The sequence below is a fragment of the Trachinotus anak genome, unplaced genomic scaffold (genome assembly GCF_046630095.1).
Source record: "Trachinotus anak isolate AG129_WGS33_773 ecotype Australia unplaced genomic scaffold, CSIRO_AGI_Tana_v1 ptg000005l, whole genome shotgun sequence".
Classification (NCBI taxonomy): Eukaryota; Metazoa; Chordata; class Actinopteri; order Carangiformes; family Carangidae; genus Trachinotus; species Trachinotus anak.
The window spans coordinates 14,955,928-14,971,231 of record NW_027273856.1 but is presented as its reverse complement, the minus strand read 5'-3'; the positions used below and the strand labels follow the sequence as shown (position 1 = coordinate 14,971,231).

The 15,304-nt window shown below is 40.0% G+C and overlaps 1 protein-coding gene across 2 annotated transcripts in view; it reads right to left on the bottom strand.

The window, feature by feature from the left end:
* The window catches only part of bach2b (BTB and CNC homology 1, basic leucine zipper transcription factor 2b), a 106,306-nt gene that overhangs the window by 83,532 nt on the left and 7,470 nt on the right, over window positions 1-15,304 (bottom strand). The window contains exon 1 of one of the 2 annotated variants that reach the window (XM_071478489.1): window positions 4,670-9,992. The exons of the other annotated variant lie outside the window; for it this stretch is intronic. Within the exon in view, the coding sequence (XP_071334590.1) occupies window positions 4,670-4,708 (39 nt within the window). The 5' untranslated portion in view covers window positions 4,709-9,992. Of the gene's footprint in view, window positions 1-4,669; window positions 9,993-15,304 lie in introns of those variants that run through there. 2 annotated transcript variants of the gene reach the window in all.

Genomic DNA, 15,304 nt, shown 5'->3' with positions numbered 1-15,304 from the left:
ACAACATGGTCTCCTGTCTGCACCTTGAGGAAATTTGGTCTCCTCTGTCCACTGCCCACCCTCAGCTTCCTGTGCTCTTTCTTTATGCACCAGCAGGTTTATTTTGTTCTATTCTGTCATGTTTATATGTTTTATTTCTTGTGTGTGTGTTGTAAAAAAGTAAAACCTCATGAGTAATATATTTATATAAAATACTGAGACACTGTTGTCACTAGAAAGTCTCACAGATTTCAACGATGTGTTGATGTGCCTTTGCTCTAATGTGACAGTCACGGCTCGGAGAGGAAGACGTGTGACTTCTGATGCTAACTGCATTGATCAGGTTGAGATGGTGCTTGTTGGATCATTAAACAACATCTGTGACAGACGAATCCAACAGTAACACCGAGTTTTCATTGTGCATGGATCTGAAACTCTCTCAGACTCCCTGCTTTCTTTCTCCACACAGTGCAGCAGCATGAACACCCCCCGAGGAGAGACTGTAACACCCCTGCCTTTAAATCCCACCCAGACTCTGCAGTGTTTAAATCTACTGCTAATGCTACACATGCACAGATCATCAGTTTCCTACAGAGCGATCCTGGTGCGAGGCTCCTTTAGATATTCCTGACTGTTTGCCACATGTGAAGTTCCTGAGAGGTCTGTAAATACAAATGTAGTGAAAGCTCTCTGTGTCAGCGCTGACCACCTGCACAAATAAACGGGAAGAGTGCATTCTGAAGCCCTGTACACCGGTTAGAGGCAGAACAAAAGACCAAAATGGCAAGAAGTGATACGTGATACAGCGAGGTTAAAAATAGTCTCGCCACTGACAGACAGGGCCGCGTTTCACCTCTACTGGTCTAGACCCTGAGCGGCTGTGGCTAATACTCCTACAGCTCAGCTCAGGATTAAAAACAGAAAAGATTTTTTTTTATTTATTTATTTTTTATTTTGCACCATTTAAGCATTTATAGGTGCCGAAAGAATCAGGAAGCCTCACGTCTATTGGAACTTGAGAACAGAGACGATCAAATGTTCTCACGCACGTCAAAGCAAAAGAACGTCCTGTTTTGGGGGGGGTTCAAAGGGATCTTGTGGTATGTGAAGCAGAAATGATCCGCCTGCGAAGTCCACCTTTTCAGGGGATATTTCTTTTGTTTTGATGTCACTGCACATGGCGTACTACTCCGAGGATCTTCATCAAAACATTACATCATGTCGGAAAAATCCATGGGAGAAGCTGCAAGGTTTTTCCAGCTGTGGTTGCTGCGCATCAATCAAAGCTGCAGCAAGAAAAGAGAGGAATTAAAAGGGGAGGTTGGGGGTGGGGTGGGGGGGCTGAAAGCCTCTTGTTAACAGAATACTTGATTGAGAGTCTGAATCAGGCCCTGGAGGTGGTCTTTGCTAAAAATGAAAAATGCCTCGATGAGGATGGAAATTAGCATAAAACAAGGTGTTGCTTTTAATTTGAAAACTAATTTTTTTTTTTTTTGTTCCTTCAAATTAGTTTTTATACAGTAAAATACAGTTTCTCTTTCTTTCAGACATGTAAACAAGCACATTTATGACTGAGTGGCTAAAAGTCTGCTGAAGAGCAGCACTTATTCATACAGAAACGACTGATTCAAAGACATTCCAAAGATATAATGTGAATAATTTCTCCCACTCTGTGTCATAAGTGCATGCAACATGCCTCGCAGTGACAGGAACAATGGCTTCCTTCACTGCCTTTTTTGCCGGGCTAGAGATGGGGAGGTGCATCATGGGAAGCAGAGGGGGCAGACAGGCTCAGCTCAGTTGAGCGCAGATACTTCAGAGAGGCCCCGCGCAAACCCGGGCAACAAGCAATGACACTTAAACTTCCAGACATGGGCCATGTGTGAATTATGTGCTTGGATTACTCCTGCTTTGTAAAACACACAGCGCTGAAACTCAGTCTGGATCAGAGGGCAGGAGGTTCACAAACCTCTCCCAGCTCAGATCCACAAGCGAGTGCAGTTTTCATGCACTTCATATAAAAATATGTTAATTTGCTTAAAGCGTTTTAAAACAATCATTTTGTGTTAAATAAGGATTTGTTCTTAATTACATGAATCTCTTAGAGTCTGTGTTCTGGTGCACAGCATCTCTGACTTACAAAAACAAACAAACAAAAGACATGAAATGAAAATGTGTTTCGAATGCTGTTTGAGGATAACTACACACGCATTTCCTCCTCTGTCCAGTTCAGCTTCAGTTTTCCTCAGAAATTGTTTTAATAACAACACGAGCTTCAAAATAACTTGAGCAGGAACAGGAAGCAGGAAGTCATTTGGGATTTTAGCTTCCTGTTTGAGACGTTTCTTACAGCTTAGATAGAAAATAGCTAAAAGAAATATCAAACAATTTAAAGAGACTGAACTTGTTCATACAAAAATGTTTGAACAGGTAAAAACGTATTTAAGTTACAGTGAAATTTGAACTCTCCTCACTTTTTGTGTAAAGAAATATTAAAGGACCCATGTTGTAGAAAGACTGATTATAAAGCAGGTCTAGGTTCTATATTAATACTGTGAAAGTATCAAAGCCTCAGTCCACAGAGAAATGCACACAGCCTGTATTCAGAAACTGAGCCTTAAAACCAGCCGTCAGGACTTCTGGAACTTTGTGATGTCACAACAAAGCAGTCACCGCTCTCAGCCATGGCCCCCACCTGGATCCACCATCCAACCTTGCAGGATTTACCACAAATCTGTTATGTTTTTATTCAATCACTCAGTCAGCCAATCGGAAGAGAGGCTCACAGCCGACATGATGTTACCAGAGCGACAGAGAGAGGAGATTTAAAACTACACTGAGATGGTTTTTGGTTCTTAAAACCACAAATATATCCTCTGATGGAGATCAGCACTTCAAATAAAACACAGGAAAAATGTAAAATATGGGACATTTAAATATTGTGATACTACAGCTATTGTGCATATTGTCCCATTTCTCAAAAAGGAATAAAAACATTAGCATCTGTCAACTTCCATATGTGCTACAGACTGGAGAACGTCATGTTAGCCATCAACTGTTGATCAATCTGTCCAATTACAACTTTCAGTGTTTGGGAAGACCCACTCTGTGGGAACTAGCAAGACAAGCTTGCTAACGTTAGCGCAGATTCCTACTAGACATTACATCATTCATGTTATATCCATATCTCAGCTCCTGGGCTCAGTGCTGCTATGTTCATTCTGCAGTATAATTATAGAGAAGCAGAGGAGCGTTAGCTGTCTCCCTTTAATGGATCCAGATGTTGGCTCACATCTAAAGGTGGTCCTGTGACCTCAGAGCTCCAGTTTTAGTGCCCCCCCCCCCCCCCCTCACCCCCCCCCCCCCCCCCCCCCCACACACACACACACACACACACACACACACACACACACACACACACCTGACCCATCACACACACATACAGGTATTGCACCATTCAAATTACAGCACTTACATCATCAGTCTGTGCCAAACACTCAGGGAAACTAAAGAGTATAGGAGCCGCTGTCACTGCAGAAAAATAATAATAAGATACATTTTTTCTTTTTGGTAATGATACTGTTGAAAAATAAGTAGACAAAAATACAGATGGATCTCTTAGCAAAAAAAGAATTATACTCTCAGTTGGGCTTTAACGTGCACATGTTTTACAGTGGGAGGTCCAGGACCCAGAGCAAGGCCAGAGCAGCACACCACAACCGCCAAAAGCAAAAGTATCCACGCTGAGCTGGTCTCAGGGCGTGACACACAGATGCCAGCTCTCCACGTGGTCTGGGCTACAGCACTCTGACACTTTAACTCTACTACTTACACTAAGCCACAAACTCTGGCTATGAAACTAACAGCTCCAGGAAAAAGAAGTCCTTTGTGTTTGGCCTGAAGGCCGCGGAGAAAAGCAGGGATAAGAGCGCTGACATTATAAACATGCGCAACGCACGTGAGAGCCGCCGTGAAGAGATTTGTGAGCAAAATGTCACTTTGGAGAAATAGTTTCCCCATTTTTTAACGTGCTTACATGCAGTGAGGTCATTTGCATTAAATATATTATTAAAGGTAAAAAAAAAAAAAGAAGAAAGTGTGTTTTTGTCAGGGAGTCGCTGGGGTTGTTAATAGTTCTCAGACACAGGAGAGAAAGTTGGATTAATTAACACTGAATATTAAGCCTACTACAGCCACTATTCTAACACCTGCAAAGGAAGTCAGAGAAGGAAGCCTGATTTCCTTTGCAACAGTTAGTTATAAATGGAAATGTGCTTTTTGTCAAGAATTTATTAGTTTCGAACAGTGCGGTTTACTCTTGTTGTTTGAGAACGTACAGTCAGTTATCAAGAGCTCTCCATTTCATTAAAGCATTTTTGCTTTTAAAGCCAATAAAGTTTTGCTTCAAAACAGAAACAAATAAATGAATTATTTTACAGCTGAATATACAAACGAGTCCTGCTGCAGCGGGGGATATAAAATGTTTTAAATATAGATTATAAATTAAAAGAATCAAACAATACAATAGCACCGTCTAATTTTTTTTGTTTGTGTATAACCGTGACAAATGTTTGCCTCGGCTTCACACAGTCTAACCACAACAGGAAAAAATAAAAGCAGCCTTCCTGCCAACACAAAATCATGCGTTGACAAATAAAAACCAAGTACGAAGAGCATTAGAGCTACTTACAGACTTGTCCTTCATGTTCAGAGGGTGATTGGTGATCATTTATCCAACTGGCAAACATACAGTCACACTGACACATCTGTGTTAGCATCAGTCACAAAGATGTGAGGTCAGATGCATGATTGGCAGGTCGTGGTGCACGGGGGAGGACGTCCCCGCAGTGCGAGCACAGACCCACCTCTCATCCACAGCTACTCATCCACTTACAGGAAAAGCTACAGAGACGCAGACAACAGTTGAGACGCACATCATTTCAAATGTGAAGACACAGATTTTGTGATTAGTTCTGTTGATAACCTGTTAAAAAAATCTCCTTATTCTTCATGAGTCTTACAGCAGCTACGGCTGCTGCGTGAGAACCTGCACATGAAACGTCAAACATCTGAGAACAAGACCAAAAAGTCGTTGAATGTCCCTGAAATCAGGTTTAAAAACAAAACACAATTTTATAACTGTTAATCACTGACAAAACACTGCTCCTTCTGCCCTCAGTGACAGTTTTTGAAGGAATTGCCTAAAGAAATAAGATCATAGAGACATAAAGGACAAAGGGAAAACTATTCTAAAAGTATTTCATTTGAAAAGGTTTCTGTTCCTGACACATTAAAGTTATTTAGGTTTTTTTTAAATGTAGGGACATGAAGCTTTTATGAGACTGACTTTAAGGTGGCGTATGAAAACTGCTTCATCATGTTGGGAAACAGAAGTTTGTCCAAAAAAAAAAAGAAAAGAAAAAACTAAACTGACTCAAGTTCCGCTTACTAGCTTTTTCCAGTTTTTCAACTCTATCTGAAAGTCTTCATCAGGATGGAGTTTGCTCACTTGTTGATGAGTTTTCTCCATCTGCTCAGGTCGACCATTAAATGCTGTTGATCGTACTTGAAACAGACAGAAGATCTGTTTTGTTTGAATAATATCAAACTTATGATTCATTAAAAATGAGGATTTGCTGCTTGTCTCAGTCTCAGTGAAACATATTTTTGTACAGCTGGTTGGTAGAAAACGAACAGTGTTAAGACCGTTTGGGTTCTTGGAAATTACAACAGCCATTCATCATTTTTTAATATTTTTTAATTTAATTGTCTCAATTTCAGTTTTTTTCCATTTCCATGTTGGAAGTTCCATTTTAATATTTCTAAGAATAAATTAATATGTTTGACAAAAAGAAATTTAAATTGCATGAGTGGATAGAGTTTGCCTAGTTGTCATGTCAACTCCATCCACTGATGAAGACCATGAGATGTGGCTAAAACCACTAAAACAGCTGGAGTTAAGATTTTTTTTCAAACTACTACCACCAAGGTGAAGAATGACTAGTCAATACATTTATGAATTAAAAAATACAGACAAATAAATAATAACAATAATATGATCACCTGCAGCAACAGATATTAGATACACTGTCTTTTATTTATCTTATAATTTACAAAACCTGACAGCTGAGAACATTTTATCTGTTTCTGATACAAAAAAACCCCCAAAAATCTCATTTAGAAATTAAGATTTGATTTGATTCATTTGGCATTAATGTCATTATCTCCTCCATTCTGTCTCATTTCAGCAGTTATTCCTGAAATAGAGGAAACAAACAGAACTGAAGACTGAGTCTTCAGAGGACTGAATCTGTTGGATGTTTTCTGTCGTAAAGACGAACCACAGACTCACATCATGGTTGATGTGTAAAAAACAAACCCCACAGGTCGTCTGTGGAGACAGCTCGTTACAGACGCCAGCTGACCTCTGGCAGCCGTCGTAATTACAACTGGACCAAAGGAGGAAGCCTGGTGACGTAGCTTAGAGAGCAACAGTGTCCACAGTAGGCGGAGGCTGGGGAGGACGGAGGGTCGACAGGAGTTTCACATAGGAGACTTTAACCCCTGTGAAACCAATGGCTCTTAATGAAGCACTCACTGTAACCCACACCACGACCTCTCCTTAAACCTGACCAAGCAGCTTCTGCACCTTTACCACTCCTGAACTGGATGTTCATTATTGTTACCATAACAACTAAGATCTGGTGTGGCCGCTGCTGGTTCGCTCCTACCATGACGACGGAGGGACAGAGGTCCTCGCTGTATCTGAGGGTGGTGACAATGAGCTGTACTACAGGACCTGTCGATCCCGGAGCAGTTTGGATCTACTTTAGTCCTGACTGACGCACAGTGAGAGAGCAGCTCTGTGTCTCTGAGCTGGTGGTTCCTCTAATCTTTCACTTTCACGTTCAGATCAGCTGTGAGATCTCCCTGTCTTCTCTTCTCATTCTCCCACCAGCGTCAACTGATAACAATCAAACAGCTCAACCTGAACATCTGCTTACAGCTGCACATTCGTGACACAGATACGACGTCGATGGTTTCAGCGGCATGTTCACGAATCACGTTTTGTGAAAAAAGCTGCAGAGCAGAGGATGATGGACTAGCCTTGTCTCCGGTCTGTCGCTGTGGAGACGATGACTGTGAGAGTTGGCTTAAAGCTCAGCGTAAATGTTCCTCTTGTACATCTTTGCTGCAGGAATATACATCATGGTGTTCAAACAGACTTAGGTATCAGACCGAGCAGCAGTTGCGAAGCATAATGAGAACCAATTTGCTTCCCTCCCTAAAGACACAATCCCTGAGTGAGATGAAAGGGGAGCAGTGCTACTGTAATCCATCTAAATGGCTGCCTGCTGCAGCCTTTCATGCAGCCATGACTATTGATCCCCGCTCTCACTAACTCTCCTGCTCCGTCTGCCTTTGTTTCTCCGTCGCTCCGCTTGGTCCTCCATAGGAAATCCTCTGGAACTGGACTTTAAACGTCTCAGAGAGCAAATATCAAGCTCTTGCTAATTAACTTTTCAATTTGAATCAGGACCAACCAAGTATCAAAAACAGCGAAGCGCTGAAAGCTAAACGTTAACTCATCATTCCCCATTTAAATCAGATTTTTCACTTTAAAATAAAGACAGAAATCTATAACTGCTCGTGTTTAGCCTGCATTATTGTATTAAATGAAAATATGACTTTGTAAATGATCAAGTCTCTACAACAGACACACAAAAAGTTACACAGACTGTGCATCCACCACAGAAAAATCCAGTATTGACTTTGGAAATTTTAGTTTGAGCAAATTAACTTAAATCAAGGTTAACTTACAGGGTTAGAGATGAAGTAAGATAAACATCTGATAATAACGCTGGAACAATGCCTCAGTTCACTGCAGCATTAAAACCTTTGAAATAACTTCATGTGATTACACAACCACTGTCTAATGAATTCTGAGACCTGTTCATTCAGACTCATGTGAAGTTGTGGTTTGTGTTGATGTGTGCTTCCACCAGCAAAGTTTAAGAAAACAACTCAATTCTGTTGACAACTGTAAGATTTTGTCTTTAACAATTCAAAAGCGATCATTTAAACAAAATGTTGAGAAAGTTGAAACAATGTCCACCATATGGTTGGTAGGGACGTGTAAATTTTCTCTAAACTGAGGTTTTGAAAAAAGAACAATTTGGGTTTTGGTAGTATTGAATAATGTAAAAAATAGCCAGCCGTAAAAATAAAATAAATGAATTAAATTTTAAAAAATTCTGTTTTATATATTTTTTTTACACATAACTTTGTGTAATTAATCCTGAAAATAACTGTATTTGATCTGAAATTAAATAAAGTCTTTACATGTGAAATTATAACACAGCTGGACCTCACTGGTCGACAACACCAACTCCACTCAGTAATATAATAATAATGAAGAACTGTAGATAAAACTATACAGAACCAAAGTCCAGATGTTCCCACACTGACTGATGCAGTCCCAGGGTTATTATCCATCTTCAGTTTATTAAATCAGTCTAACTTTGACCACAATCACTGATCGTGATCATGATTGGACCAAAATAGTCACGTGACGACGACAATAAAATCGGTGTAATGTGTAATATTTAGAAAACGTAAAACTTGCCCAAACTTTAAATAGAAGAATAATGTCATGATTTACATGTGTTATAATGAGAAATGAAAAATGACACAATCAGAGCTCAACACTGCACCTGCAGCAGGCTGGGGGGGGTGGGGGGTGTGGGGTTGGTGTCACGGCTGCGTGTCCTGGAGATCAGGGACATTTGTATCACGGTTTCGCTCTCGGTTTCAGAATTGTCACACCCTAATAACTGATTAATTGTATCAGCACTAATTGGTTCAGGAGAGACATTATCCCGATGAAATGAGTTTGAAGACTGATCAAGACTTACAGGTCAAACTGTGACCTGGGTCCTAAATGGATGACAGTACCAACTCCTCTGATTAATAACAACAACAATGAAGAAATTCTAAGACTGTCTGTACAGCATTAATTTACATTATGTAATTACAGAGGACACAGGAGCCAGTCACTGCTACTGTCCTTTCCTGCCTCCCAACAACAGATGGATTAACCAGTGCTTGACACATCAGTGGGAGTGTGTGTTTGTCTGTGTATCTCTGGAGAACCATTATTACAGCCTAGAGTCCAAATATTACCATCAGCATGACACAAATGTCATCATCTGCCTGTGTCCACAAGGGTGAACTGTAGGTGCAGAGGAAACTTCCATTTTCTGCAGACACCCTACACAGTGTGAGCAGTTCTCAAACATGCTACCTGCTCTGCATTTGAAAGAACTAGATACTTGTTTACACAGAAAGAGCAGCCTGAGATCCCTGAACCTCACTGAATTACCTCTCACCAACACCGTGCAGTGTTCAGCTTCAACAAGTCTGACGCATCTACGCAGAAAAGTAAGGATGTGTTGTTTGGGCGGGAGCACGAGTGTGAAACATGATTTAATACTGGAGGTCTGGGTTGATTTCCTGCCTTCTACCAGCAGCCATCTTTGTTAAAAAAGCATCATCACTCAACAGAATCTGTGGTTTTTCATGTGCTTTTTGACAGACAGTTTAAATATCTAATATAAACCAAGAAGTCGTCCATTGGTGCGACTATCGACCCTGAACCTGCATGGCCAGGAATAAGGTTCCCTGGTGTCACCCGTCTTTGAGTGGCACTTATGCTTTTCATTCACAGCTTCTTCTTAATGCAGAATTCCTTTTGCTGCTCTTTCTCCGTTGTCTTTGCCATTTTTAGGAGAAAAAAAAAGCACATCAGAAGAAAAAGTATGAGTCACAGCGGGCCAATAGAGTGCACAGACAGGATCTCCACCTATGGCCGCCTGCTGTTAAATGGCAAGAAGCCACCGCCGGCAAATCCTGCTGATCTCGTTGTGAGCTTACTGGTTTACAGTGCAGAGCGCAGGCTCGGTGCAGGAAGTGGGCACATTACTGCACTTCCACGCCCACAACCTCCTCCTCCTCCCCCCTCCCACCACTACACCAAACGCCCCCTCCCAACCACCTGTGCTGGTCTCATAGGAGCCCCCCTCCTCCTCCTCCTCCTCCTCCTCCCTGACACAAACTCCTTTACAGCTGCACTTCTTTACCAAACCACACACTGAGCAGACTTTGTTGTTTCACACTCCACTGCCTCAACAACGTCAGTGAAGATGTGACTCGGTTTACAGCAAACTGCCTCAATGTGCGTGCAGTCGTTAAAGGGTCGGTTTACCCAAACTTTAAAAATACATTTTCGCTTTTACCTCAAATGGCCTGCAGAGTTTTTTTTTTTGTTTGTTTTTTTTTAAGCAGCTTTGGAGAAAGTAATTTAATAATTTGGGAATTATACATTGGAGTTACTTTCTACAGAAGTTTAGAAGTTTATTATTTGCAATAATAGGAAACATGTTGCTATTGAATCATTATAGTCATTTTTCTTTTTTTTGTGAACAATAGAAACAAACTTCATTCATGTCTTCAATGGAAAAAAAACAGAAGTGAAATTTAAAAAGTTTTTATTGACCAATCATTTTCAATTAATATCTAAACTGCAATGATTTTCAGTAATAACAACATCTGTAAAGTATTAAACAAATAAGTTACTTCCTGTTATCACCAACTTCTTTTGTTTGCATGCAAAATTAATCAGAGAAACTAGTTGCTAAGTAGCAGGAAACAGACATTAGTGGTGTATTATTTCTTCATAACAGTTACTCTGTCCAATTATGGTAATAATGACAGAGAGTGGACACATGGACAGATTCTAACAGCAAAATCATTCGGCTGAGTTATAAAAATATCCACTGCTCATTATTATTTGTCACGTTATTGTTAACTCTTTTGTCCCTGTCAGGATCCTGTAGTCATCATGAGTGCATTTTTTCCAGTGATCTGATTGGTCAATAATTGGGCTGTTAACAGCTTTTGATCTGCTCCGGAGCAGGTTAGGAGTTCAGCATCAGTTACCATGGTTACTAGGGTTAAATCTTAAGTTACTTCAGTAACCCCAAATCCTGTTTCTCAGTACAGGACTCAGGTGCAAACATAGTCTTTACAATATTATGTCTATAGACCCAACAAGTCAGTGCCCGACAGTTGAGTAGAAAAGCAGTTTGTTTGTCTTTTTGAAGATAATATTGCATACAGTCTTTTCAATATCAAAATGATACAGAATGGTTGTTTTCTTTCTTTAAAAAAAATGAATAAAAATCTAAGACCAAGGGCCAGACGCTGCTAAGCTGAAAGCCTGTCGGAAAACCGGTTTTATTTTTTGGTTTGTTCGACTCATGGGATTAATATTAAAGGTCCCATTTTGTATAAAGGTAGATGTCCATGTGTTGATCATAAAGCAGGTCTAGGTTCTATATTAATACTGTGAAAGTATCAAAGCCTCAGTCCACAGAGAAATGCACACAGCCTGTATTCAGAAACTGAGCCTTAAAACCAGCCGTCAGGACTTCTGGAACTTTGTGATGTCACAACAAAGCAGTCACCGCTCTCAGCCATGCCCCAAGCCCCACCCACCTAGGCCCACCATCCATACCTTGCAGGATTTGGTTTCTCTGTGTATTTACCTGAAATCTGATATATTTTTTATTAGGTCATTCAGAAAACAGTCAGCCAATCTATCGATCAGCTCTGAGCCTCTCTTCTGATTGGCTTAACGACCTGTTGTTACTCAAGTTCCAGAGAGAAGCCTGAGAGAGGAGATGTAAAACTACACTGATATTGTTTTTGGTTCTTAAAACGACAAATATATCTTCTCATGGATATCAACTCATCAGATAAAACAGGAAAAGTGTAAAATATGGGACCTTTAATTAACTGTAGCCGAGCAAACTTGCTGCCAACAGTTGTCAGTTAAATCAAATTGTGGCTGTTATAAAAACAATCAATCAATCACCTCAACTGTATTGGGAAATCTCAGAGACACATATCTCAAAACCAAGTAAAAAAAACACAAAGCTGTGTGCATGGTGAGATACCACAGAGGGTTAATTGAAGAAATATGTTTCGTTGTACTCTGAGTGAACTGTCACTGTAAAGATTCATGCTGTGCAGTTGAGTTCATGATCAAGTTCAAGATAAACTACAACGATACACATGAACCTAGAGCTGTTCTCTTCAACTCTAACGTGTGAGCTCAGGAAAGAAACAAACATCAAACTTCTGTCTTTTGAATGATCAATAGTTGTTCCCTGACACTCTGTTTACTCCGACCTCAGCGTAGCATGCTTATTATTTTCTATTTATACTCATTAATCATCAGCCGCAGATGTCAGAAGTTCATGTTAACATGCCCCACATACACAATGGGAGTGTTTTGTTTTCGCAAGGTGTCTCTAATGTGCAAAGCAGAACAAATGAATCCATCTGGGGAGGAATTCTGATCTCTACCACAGCTGGCGTCACGTTCGAGTTCACGGATATCACTGACGGACGACAACGTCCTGCCACGGGGGTCGTTCCAGCCCCTCCCTCCCTCCCTCCCTCCCCTCCTTCACTAAAACAATGATCTCATTCCCTGTACCAGGAATCCGCTGATTGTTTGAAATACCTTCCACTATGCTTGACTGAGCGCCACTTCTTTTTCCCATCGACCCAGAGGACAGAGGGAGAGAGAGGTGGGGGGGGGGGGGGGACAAAGTGACCTTGGCAGGAAACGTCAAGCCCTCTAGCAAGATGGGAACTAGCCTCATTTGGCCCCTTACAACAAATGGTTTAAATTTCAGCCAGTGACAACAAAGCCATTGTAGTTCAGAGAGACTCATCAGAAAACACAGTGAATCCCTACTGCGGGTGAAGCTCAGGACTGATGAGATTGATACGGAAGCTAAGATGTGCAAAAAAAAAATATGCGCCCGACTGATCCAGGATTTTGAGGCAGTTATTAACACTTGAGAAGATTAAAAATCCAAAAGCATCTGGAGGCCTGATGGTTAAGGTGCAGACCACAGAACAGGGGGGGCTGTGTTGCATTTCTTTCTATGTCTAAGAAAAAAATCCTTTGTTAAATGAAAAGGTTTTTAAAGAGAACCATAAAAGTGAAAATGAATTTGCTCATTTTCCATCAAACTGCAGATGTAGATTAACTTTTTGGAAATTGAATTTTTAAGCCAGAATATGCAAGATTTTTTAAATTAAATATACAAAATAAAACTCTTCCAATAAAACATCTTTACACAGTTTATCACTAGTTTTTGTTTGTGGGTCTGGCAACATATGCACGTTCACCTATATATCTGTCATAATCAATTACCAGCAGAAAAGATCATTCAACCAATGAATCAGCTGGAATAGAGACATGTGACAGTGGGATGTCAGTGCATCACTCTAACATGGATTTATATGACAAAAGGTCGGCTCAAAAATGGCCTTAAATGTGCTTTGATATCATATTCATCACACAGTGACACCCAGTCCTCACTGCTGTGTCCGTCTGGGTATAAACACAAATCATAGATGCTCGGTTGCTTTAGAGCCAAAAATCTTTATCCTCAGCACTGTCACATTCCCAGTGAAAAAGCAGCGACACTGCTTAGCTTTTCACTGCTGCTGTGTGTGCTGCAATGTCAGTGAACAGAACAAAAGGGTGTCACATATGAGGATATGACCTCAGACTTCAGACGAAGACGCACAGAGCAGCATTATTCTGCCTGGGCACGAGTGGTGTGGCGAAACTAACACTTTTTGTTCTGGCGTCATTTGCACACATCTTTATACTTAGACACACCAAATTTTGTGACGAAAACAAAAATTCAGATATAGTTGTATTTACAGAGGTGTGAAAGATATTAGCTGCAATTTGGCTGAAAATAGAGGGAGCAGAAACTGGTATCTTTTCTAACTGAAAAAACAGAAGTGCAAGTGCAGTTTAAATAAATTTGAGGTAAAAAAAAAAAAAAAAAGATGCAACCAGTCTACTGTAATGTCACTCTTATGTGATTCATGAATTTTTTACTGCATAAAAGCTTAACTTTATTGAATTTACTTGGTTGGTGATTAAATTTAATTTAATCATCTCCCCCAAGGAAACTATAGTTGTGTTTATATGTCTCTATGTTTCCAGAATATCTCAAGATTTTTAAAGAAATTTGGCAGGATATTCAGACAAGGAACAAGTGAATATATTTACACAACACATTGTATATCCTGCCATTTATATAATTTATATATATATATATATATATATTTAAATTATTATATATCATAAGATTATTCATAATATTTGACGGCTCTGGATCCAAATACAGATTAAATTTTTTTGACTTTTTTTTTGATATTATGGTGTCTAACTAATTTCTGTTACTTCTGTTACTACATCAACATCTCTTTTAGTAATTATTCAAAGAAGGTCTTATCAATTATCTCTTCAAAACAAAACAAGTGATGCAATTATAATACTGATCAATAAAATGCTTAAAATTTTGTCAAGGTTCTATCATGACTTTGGAAAAAGCAATCAAAAAATGTCACTTCCTGGTCCATTTAGTAGCTGTCCTGGAACTTTCAATCATATTGCATGGTCTTCATCATGCAGCTGGATGGATGGATGTTTGCTGAGTTGTGACCAAATTGTAAATGTTTCAATTTCTCTTTTTTCCGAGCATTTTAAGGACTTCTCATCCATGAAGACGTAAAGTTTGAAAGTTCTGAGGATGGAAAATACAACTGCAAAAATGACCTCAGGTGAGGTTGTTTTGTCAACTCAAATTGCAGTCTGCAGGGATGAAATTGTGACTTGATTTTTTACCTACTAAACTTCAGTGTTTCCTGGGAGTACATAGAGGGGAACACCAGAGGGGGCCTACCCCTAGAGACACACTGTTCACACCGCCTTACTGCTCTAATTTGATATGGTATGCATATTGTTTCTATGGTGGCAACAGGGGGGTGGGCTCTGGGGACAACACAGACAACAGTGTTTACTATGAATAACCTCAGCAACCCTAAGAAAATCCAACATGAATATATGGAGGAGCTGCCCCATTTCCATGCTGTGATAATGGCGCTGTTACTGTTACCGAGGTGAATATCTAAACACAGCAAAAGCACTTCATGTGGCTCTTTGGCCACTATTTTCCCACTGGGCTCAGGGGGACGACAAACTGTAGCACCCGTCATTCACATTCTGTGAAAAAATAAAAGAAAGACCACACATAAGTCAGTAGGATTAAAAAAAAAACAGCATCCAAAGGACCAATCAAAGGACCTGCTTACATACGGAGGCATGTGTGTCACACAGAAACAACTGTAACACATGCGAAAGTCTCATAGCTATTTTTATCAAGAT